This window comes from Petaurus breviceps, unplaced genomic scaffold (assembly GCF_028583685.1).
Source record: "Petaurus breviceps papuanus isolate PSGF00001 unplaced genomic scaffold, PetGlider_PUasm1.0 90769, whole genome shotgun sequence".
Classification (NCBI taxonomy): Eukaryota; Metazoa; Chordata; class Mammalia; order Diprotodontia; family Petauridae; genus Petaurus; species Petaurus breviceps.
The window spans coordinates 17,643,299-17,653,147 of NW_027187341.1; the positions used below are offsets into that span (position 1 = coordinate 17,643,299).

At 40.4% G+C, this 9,849-nt stretch overlaps 1 protein-coding gene across 1 annotated transcript in view; it reads right to left on the minus strand.

The window, feature by feature from the left end:
- FLACC1 (flagellum associated containing coiled-coil domains 1) overlaps nucleotides 1–8,670 on the minus strand; it is a 36,721-nt gene extending 28,051 nt beyond the window's left edge. The window contains exons 1-4 of the mRNA XM_069068837.1: nucleotides 8,564–8,670; nucleotides 7,066–7,143; nucleotides 3,298–3,352; nucleotides 2,192–2,322 (exon numbers count right to left, since the gene is read on the minus strand). Of these exons, the coding sequence (XP_068924938.1) occupies nucleotides 2,192–2,322; nucleotides 3,298–3,352; nucleotides 7,066–7,143; nucleotides 8,564–8,670 (371 nt within the window). The remainder of the gene's footprint in view (nucleotides 1–2,191; nucleotides 2,323–3,297; nucleotides 3,353–7,065; nucleotides 7,144–8,563) is intronic.
- Between the last annotated feature and the right edge of the window lie 1,179 nt (nucleotides 8,671–9,849).

A 9,849-nucleotide genomic window follows, 5' to 3' on the forward strand; every position in this document is an offset into this window, starting at 1 on the left:
ACTTCTTCCTCACTTCCAGCTCTTGGAATCCCTGGTTACCTTCAAAACTCAGCTCACATGACCTTCTGTATGAAGCTTTCTTTGGCTCTCTAGATGGTAGGGCCTTCCTCTCCAGGGTTTCCTTGCATTTCATTTATACGAGTTCTGTATATACTGATGTATGTGCATCTTTTCTTGCCTGTTAAAAATATAAGCTCTTGCAGAGCAAGGTTTATTCTGTTTTGCCCTCTGTAACCCTAACACTTAGCACAGTACCTGGCACATAGAAAGCACTTAATAAACATTTGTCTGATTAATTAATTGAATGTGGCAGGGTAAATAGTATTGTGCTGGTTCAACTCTCTGAATAGTGGAGGTTCAGATGGGAAAGCTGCAGCTCCAGCCTCAGGAATTTCAGCCTATCTCTGGATCACTGGCCTGAGACCAGGCCATGCCTGGAGCCACCTGACAGATCTAGTTCCATACATTCTGGGTCTCAGGCTCCAGGGTAATAAATAAACTCTAGGGCCATGTGGTATCCATCTTGGTAAAGTGTTGAGCCTGGAGTCAGGAAGAGGTGAGTTCAAACTTGGTCTCAGACACTTAACTGTGTAACCCTGGGCAAGCCTCTTAACCTCTCTCTGCCTCTGTTTCCTCATCTATAAAATAGAATTAATATTAGTACCTACCTCCTAGGTTGTTGTGAGGATCAAATGAGATATTTGTAAAGTACTTTATCTTAAAATCTTAAAACACAATATAAAACGATATATTGTTGTTGTTATACTGTAACTTTTCTGTTAGTCTGGGAACTGACGTCCTAGCACACTTCTGGACCTGGGTCAGGACAGGCCTCTTGGGGCCCTTATGAACTACAGTAGACCTTTCTCACCCACCCGAGACTGGTGTAACATCAAGTTAGCCTCCGCAGATAACAGGGAAGAAAGGGCAGGGAGGGGAGCACAATGTCTGGAGTCAGGAGACAATTCCTAAATGCTTACTGACTGACTGAGAAGATAACTGCTCAAGCCCCTGTTCTAAATGGGCAGGTCACTTAGACTTTCAGAGACACACTTTGTAAAAAGAGGACGACGGTTCTTGCCCTATGTACTTTATAGGCCTCTTTGTGAGGAAAGTGTATTATGATCTACTGAACATCCCAGAAATGTGCACTGTTATCACTGCTCCCAGTTTCCACAGCTATCTCTTGCTTTAGACTGATTCTTCTTAGAGAAGGGAATAAGCATGACAAAACACCTACTACGTACCAGGCACTGTGTTGAGCTCTTTTACAAATGTTGTCACATTTGATCCTCACAACAACCTGTGAGGGGGGTGCTGTTATTCCCCATTTTACAGATGAGGAAACTGATGCAAATGAAGGTTAAATGATTCGCCCAGGTCGCATACTAAGTGTCCGAGGATGGATTTGAATGTAGGTTTTCCCTGTTTCAAGTCTAGCACTATATCCACTGCACCACTAGCTGCCCTATTTTTTATAAATGTTTATTCTTGTTTTCTTTAGACTTTTTTTTTGTTTTGCTACTGATTTGAAAACCCTGATATGTGAGTTGAACTATGATATCTTTATGCATCACTAAACAGAAATATCAATCCAGGCTTCCCTCCCAGAAATTTAATTCTTTTGTATCAATTCTTACCAGCCAAATTCAGATGGTTATAAAGTTAATTAATCTTGCAAAAACATAGAGTTTATATAAACATACATAGATGCATATATCTGGAGCAGAGGTCGAACTGGCTTCTGGAAGCCATTCTATGCATTATGAATCTGGAGCTGCCCTTGAAATTCCAGGGACACCTGGGACAGGACATGGCACTTGGGCTTTGAGTTGCCCCTCTTTTCTAACATCATCTCCTTCCTGAGATCACATGATTGATATGACCTAAACTCCTCCTCTCCACCCTCTAGGATAAGTGCAAAAGAAAAGAAAATTTGATGACCCATGCAGCAGGAACATATGAGAGAGGTAGTTTAGAGAATGGATAATCAGCATATTGATCAACTGACTTCTGGATAACTGGGTTAACCGCTATGTGCTTGCTAGAGTCCTAAGACAGGACCTTCTTTACCACAAAATTTCAATAAAGCTGGATTCATGGGGAAAGTAGGCAAAACCAGCTTCAAATGTCTTCTGCTGACTGCACCCCCCCCCCCCCCACCTCTTTAGATGTCGGTCAAGGGTATTACCTGGGCAGGACGAACTTGACCTGTTCTTCTGCAGACTTTTTTGACCTTTCAAATATCTCATCTCCCAGTATAACTGAAATTTCTTCATCACTTCGAGAGTAGGTAAATCCAGGAGAGATCTTTATTGTGTCCTGGGTTGTAAAATGACAAGGTCAGATAAGGGCTCAGAATTCTACAGTTCTTTCAAGTCTTCATTCCATTTCCCCTGCCCCTCTCTGTCTACCTCCTCTAGAAAAAGCAAGTATGGTCTCTCCTTCAAGAAGAATCTAAGAGGGTCTTTTTTTTTGTCTTCTATATGAATGGTTTACCTTCTAAGTTAGTGCCCAAGACAGAACATTACAGACAAAAATTATGGTATGTAAATGCAACGGAATATTATGATATCAAAAGAAACCTGGGAAGATTTGTATGAAGTGACACAGAGTGAAGAAGAACCAGGCAAACAAATTACATAAAAACAATGACATTTTGAAAACAAAGTAACTTTTAAAGAATTAGGAACTTTCCCAAACCATGATTGTCACCTATTACCTCCTATTTTGGCAAATAAAAAGCAAGGCCCAGTATCAGTGATGAAAAGAGAGGTGATGGACCAATATGTAAAATAAGACATACATTTTTAGACATAGCCAATGCAGGGATTTGTTTTGCCTGCCTCTGCATTTGTGATGCAAGGATTTTCTTTTTCCTCTTCCCCTGCTCTTCACAATGGGGACTGGGAAAGTGAAAGGGAGAGAAAATAAATTCTTGTTCATTGAAAATTTCACTAAAAATAAAGAAAATCATAGACAGCATTGCTAAGTCCCATCTTCGGTCTCCCACTTCAGAGGAGACAAACTGTAATCACATTTATTTTTCCCTAATTTAGAGAAAATAGTGGCCTTTAAAAAACCAACATGGTGGTAAAGAATAGATGATTTGGAGCCAAGAGGATCTGGGTTCAAAACTTATCTCTGCTACTCACTACCTATATCAGGTCAATCACTTAGAGTATAACTGGCTCAGGGTTGAGCTCAGTTTCTTCATCTAAAAATCAGGTGGTTGGACTAGTTGATATCTAAAGCCTGATTCAAAATTCTATAAAAAAGGTCACTTGTTTTACTTACTTCAGGGGCTTTCTTTTCTTTTTGCAATGCTTTCCTTCTGAAGAGCACCTGTCCTCTGTAAGAAAAAGACTGTCAAAGAGCTATAGACAAATAAAGTTCTAGAGTTTCCTCTTTTTGTCTGTTCCAAGCCTTAAATCCCTAAGAGAAGTTGCCCTCTGCAGATTTCTCAGAGTTAGGTATGGAAACCTATCATGATGGTGGTATGACATAGCAAAAGTATAGATTCTTGATTATTATTATCTCCTCTTCCTCCTCCTCCTCTTACCCCTTACTACGCTTAATAAACAGCCTAACAGAACAAGCATCAGTGCCCTTTGTTTGCACTGAAGAAATTGGAGGCAGCTTCTTATCCCTAGAAATTTGGCTGAAAGATTCTATATTTGTGTAAAAGAGGTTTCTCCTTGACCAGGGTCACAGATCCCCAGTAGATGGGTGCTCCTAACTTCCAGGCTGTTTCGCTATCCACTGTGGCACTCAGTCTCACAGACTGGAGAGGACAGAAAAACAAATGGCTTGTGGGGAGCTAGCTGATATCCAAAATAAGTGGAAAGACAGGAAGAGAACCCTTAGGGGCCTTCACTGAGTTCAATTCACCACTAAGCCCTGAAGAACATTGTTAGTTATTGAGGAACCAGTAGATATATTTATGAAGCCACCGTCAGTGACCTTTGAAAGATCACGGAGGATGGTAGAGATGCTATTTGGCTGAAGATAATGTGGTCTTGATCTTCAAAAACTGGGGAGAAAATGGAGTCTAGAACATATAACTAGAGATGTTAGTGAACATCTAGAAAATGAAGGGGTGGTTGTGAAGAAGCAGCATGGCTTTGTCAAGAACAGGTTATGCTGGACTAACCTTATTTTTTTTCTTACTGGTAGTTCAGGTGAATAATATATACATACATACATAAATATATATATGTATATATAAAATTAACCTAGATTTTAGCAAAGTATTTGATGAAATCTTTCATGCTATTCTTGTGGACAAGATGAAGAAATATGGACTAGATGGCAAAATAGTTATGTGGATTCAGAATTAGATGAATGGTTAGACAACAAAGGTGGTCATTAATGATGTGATATCTTGGAAAAGATTGCCACAAATGAATGTTACTCAAATGATGAGATTAGAAAAGGGTAAAGGACAGGTAAAAGGGAAGTGAGGACAAAGAAAGTTGAAAAAGAGATGGTGAATGATTTGTAAATAAATAGAAAAGAAGACTAACAAGTTAAATAAGTCTAAGGAACTTGGTATACGGAAGGTAAATAGGAAGCAGGGAGGTGGTGAATGGAAAAGCAAGTGGGATAGACACCTGTGTGCAAAGGTATGGATCAAATCAGTGTGAGTAAAATTAATCCTAGAGTCAAGGTGATAGGGTGCTTGGATGCTTGTACTTGGACTCCAATTCCAAGATCACATTTATCCCTAGACTCAAAACACTATCCTTCACAGTTTTTCCCCAGCCCAAGGATACTATGCCTAGTAATCACTTGTGAATGGGCCCCAGCAAAAACACTTATCTCCCTCTCCAGTACAATAAAAACTGTACCTGTAGGAATTATTAGCTTGAACTGGCTTTGTACTGGCTCATAAAGATATTCAGTACCCACTGAACTATCCATACCAACTTCCCAACTTCATTTTATGCATCTTGGACTCCTCATTATGTATATCCTAGACTTTAGACATATGTAAACTCCTTACATCTATCTTGTCAAACAAGACATTGAATGGTGGCAAACTGGGCAATCCTCAGCAGGCATAAGCAGATGTGGCAATCCTAAAAACCACATCTCCCTGTGGCCCCCACCTGGCTACCTGCCCTCCCCCACCTTTGTGGGCTTTTCCTGGTGAATTCTGGGTAAAACACCTGTGTAGTAGACAAAGTCTATGCTCCTTTTAGAACTGATCACTCTTTGACAACTACCTAATCCTGACCTAAATCACCTGGTTAGCATACTTGGCACATGTTTTACTATAGTTTTTCCTACCGTGTTTCCCCGATAATAAGACACTGTCTTATTAATTTTTTTGGACAGAAAAACACCAGAGGGCTTATTTTCAGGGGAGGGCTTATTTTAATGAACATTGACAGCAATTTTAATAAACAGGTAAATGTGAACAAAAAAATGTACCTTTATTCAATAAGCAAATCACTGGGGAAGAACAGGATGACGCGCTCACTGCTGCAGCTCTGATTGGATGTAGCTCGTAGTGCGGCATGCGTTTCACCCGGGAGTGTAGCGCAGGGGATCACCTTCACTACAGTAGCAATCTCAATAGGGCTTATTTTCGGGGGAGGGCTTATTTTAGAGGAATCTTACACAGTAAGGGGAGGGCTTATTTTCGGGATAGGTCTTATTATCGGGGAAACACGGTATATAAACTTTAAGTGTACCCCCTCTAAGGTTGCAGGTTCCTTAAGAACTTTTGCCCATTGAAAAGCATAAAAATAAACATTTGCCAACTTGACTTAAAGAAAGCTTGAGTCCATGACTTCTTTCCAGATGACCTTGTCCTACACCCTGGTCCTCGAGGGGTCCTTGAACCCCTGAAAACCTCACCAAAGGTGCTGACTTAAAAGAGAAAGGTGAAAATCAATGCAAAAGGAATAAATGAAGGAAAATGCAATTATACCTTCATACATGAAGAACAGATTAAAATTCTTCATAAAATGAAAGAGAATAGCAAATTAGAAAAGAAAATAAAACCCAACAATTTGCTACATACAAAAATATATTTTAAAACATTGAAATGACAAATAGGGGCAGAATTTACATGCATCAGGTGATTCCAACAAAGCAAGAGTAAAATCATGCTATCAAATAAGGCAATTTCAAAAATCCACAATGTCAAAAGAGCTAAACATAGAAGTTACATTATATTTAAAGACAAAAAAGATAACTAAACAATAGTATTATTATACTTAAAGGTATCACATGACATAACCTTTAAATTAATGAAGAAAAGCTTTGCAAAAAGGAGTAACAGAACAATTATAGGAGACTTTATTGTTCTCATTTTAGAACTGGATAAATCTAACAGAAAAAGAAAAAGAAAAAAAGAATTAAATATCCACTGTTAGAAAAATTAGATTTGAGAAACTTGTGGTCTCTTTTGAATGGAAATAATTAAAGAATATACAGATTTCTCATCTTCAATCTTTTTTTTTTTTTGCTTTTTGGAGGGCAATTGGGGTTGTGACTTGCCCAAAGTCACGTGGTTAGTAAGTGTGTCAAGTGTCTGAAGCTGGATTTGAACTTGGGTCCTCCTAACTCCAGGGCTGGTGCTCTATTCACTGCTCCACATAGCTACCCCCATCTTCACTCTTTGGACTAGGCAGAAAAACTGAACACATCCATCAGAAATGATATACCACAATGTAAAAAATAGTGATTAATAAAGGAGGAAGCGAGGTGGCACAGTGGATAGAGTGCCAGTCCTTGCATCAGGAAGACTCATCTTCCTGAGTTCAAACCTGGCCTCAGACACTCACTAGCTGTGTGACCCTGGGCAAGTCACTTAACCCTGTTTGCCTCAGTTTCCTCATCTGTAAAGTCAGGTGGAGAAGTAAACAGAAAGCCACTCTAGTATCTTTGCCAAGAAAACTCCAAATGCAGTCACAAAGAGTCAGAAATGACTGAAAGGACCGAACAACAACAACAACAGATAAGAACTAAGCAGGATTGAAGAAGCCCATGGGTACTAACTATTCTTTTTATCAATCTCAATCAGTACCATTCCAAGCAGGTGGGAATATTTACCTTGGGGCACCAAGAGGTTTAATTTGTGGTGGTAGGAAGTAATTTCGCTCCTTCAAGGCAGATGATATAGGGCTTAATCTGGTTGTCCAAAACACATTTTTAAAAAGAGAAAAATCAGTTTAAACACATAGACACAACTTAGCACTGACTGTCAAGCTCATCATACCATCTCAGGGAATCCTGTGGCTGGAGACACCACCAACACCCACCTAATTTACTTCTTCCCTATAGGGAGGGGAGACTGGAAGTTCTTTTAGAGAGAATTCTGCCCATTTTGTTCCTCAAAAAGCAATCTATCATCCTTAAAAACACTAAGAATCAGAGTTTCCCTTTTAAGGAAACCTCTCCTTAACTAAATAAAGTTAAGCAGTATACTAGAAAGTGTACTAGCATAGTGTACTAGAAAGCCCAATGGATCTGAAGTCACAAAATGTGAGTCTGAAATCCATTTCTGTTTGGAACCTGTGAAATCTTAGTGGAGTGAAAATCTTTTTAATTTCCTTCTCTGTAAAATGAGGGAGTTGGTTACTGGATGGTCACTAAGGTCCCTTTAGGCTCTAAATCCTATAAGACTGAGGCCCTTCTTTAGAGTTCTTCCCCTTCCCCTCTCCCCCTTCCTTCCCTCTTCCTTCTCTTCCCACTCCCCTTTCTCTTCCTTCCCTTTCCTCTTCCTATCCCCCCCTTCTGCTTCCCCTTCTCTTTCTTCTCCTTCTCTTTCCCTTTCTCTTCTTCTTCTTCCTCCCCTTTCCTTGCCCCTCCTTTTGCTTCCCTTTCCTCTTTCCCCTCCTCCTTAACTTGTTCCACCTCTCATTTACTCATTTTTTATCAGCTGGTGGTTCAGTTCATAGAGAACTGGTCCTGGGGTCAGGAAGACACCTGAGTTCAAATTAAGCCTCAGATATTCCTAGTTGTACAACCCTGGACAAGTCACTTAACCTCTGCCTGACAAAAAGATCCACTGGATCAGGAAATGGCAAACCATTCCAGTATCTTTACCAAGGAAACCCCATAAACAATTGGTTCATGGGGTCACAAAGAATCAAATGTGTTCGATTCAATGACAACATATCTTTTGTACTTAAGACTAGGGACTGGATCAGTGATTTCATTGGCATAGGGAGCTCCAAGATAAAGAAACCTTCTACCTGTGCAGATTGATACATTCTCTGCAACTTATGATCTTTGCAAGTTGCTTCCCCTTAGAGCACTGTCAAGTTGACTTGGCCAGGGTCATACACTTTTATATTTTAATATGCTACTGATGAGTACTCTGCATGGGGACAAGGCTGACAAGACCAAAGTATGTTCAAGGTCCCAGGGAATGCAGAGCACAACTCCTGTTTGCTTTGCAAGGGGTTATCTAACAACCTGGAATGTCTCTGCCCTCTTGAGATTTCACTGACATGTTTACTATTTAACAAATATGTGTCCAGGACAGAATAACACCACCAAAACCCAACATCCTTGAAAGGAACCTCCTGTCCTTCTCACTCCTTACTTGGGTTTCCTCCCAGAGAGAGAGAACAGGGAAGTCTTAACGAGCTTTCTTGGTCCCAAGTTCCGAGGGTCCCAGCAGCTGCAGTATATCAAAGAAGAATCAGACATGGCAGAGAAGTTGAGGGTATGCAAGCTGGTTCCAAGGCTGTGACTGCAATAGGGAAGTAGAAGAGAGGTTTGTGTCAGAGGAGGGCTGAAGACAGCTAGGCAACACTTAGCTAAACCCAGAACAGGGGAGGATTGGGGCAGAGCCCAAAGCTGAGCCTGCAGGAGAAGAGTTATCTCTGGGGTCATTTGTTCCTACAATATCCACACAGGGATGAAGACCCCTGCTCTCTGCTACCCTCCTGTAATTTACTTACCTGAGTCACAGGGAAATTGCCTGATGTTGCCATCCTTGGGATGTACCATCCCTTCACCTTTCTCCCACAACTTTCTCCCACCTCCAGCGATTCAAAGATTGCTTTTCTGGTTCTGTTCCAAGCTCTTTTATTTACACATCAGATACACTTGATCTAGTTCCTGGTTCTGCTACTTAACTACTTGTGTGATGTAAGGAAAATCACTTTACCCCTTTTGGCCTCAGTTTCCTCTTCTGCAAAATGAGAGGACTGGCCTAGACAACTCCTAACGGTCCTTCCAGCTCTGACATTATGGAAGAGTAGGTAGAACTGAGGACTTAAAAGTTAGGGAGAACTGGATTTAAAACCCACCTCAGTTGCTTACTGTCCTTGTGACCACGAGCAATCTCCCTCAGCCTCCATTTTCTCATCTGTACGATGGGGACAATAAGAATACCTACCTCAGAGAGTTAGGAACAGCAAATGAGATGTGTATAAAGTGCTTTGGAAACCCTAATCCCCTACACAAGTTCTGTGTTACTATGATCCCAAGAAGCAGCATGCAGAATCTCTTTGACCTTATCCTCTCTGAAATTGGTACCTGTGAATTCTGGCTCTCCAGCTCCCTTGTGGAATTCCTGAAAATGAACAGTGTGGCAAAACTGTGACACTGTGGGAATGCGTAACAAACTTCCAAGTTTAAAGAATGGTTTCCAAAGTGAGGCTACGTGCATCTAATAAAATTAATTGAAACAGGATCACATTTGTGTATTACATTTTTTTCTCCCAGTGACCTAGTAAATTCTGAATCATCATGGAAACCTGATTATTCATTCCTAAGAGTGGCAAGATTTTCACAGTTAATGCACACACTTTAATCATTTAACAAATATCTATGGAGACCCTACTATATAATTAACACTATGCATAATCATCTGGGGGAGAT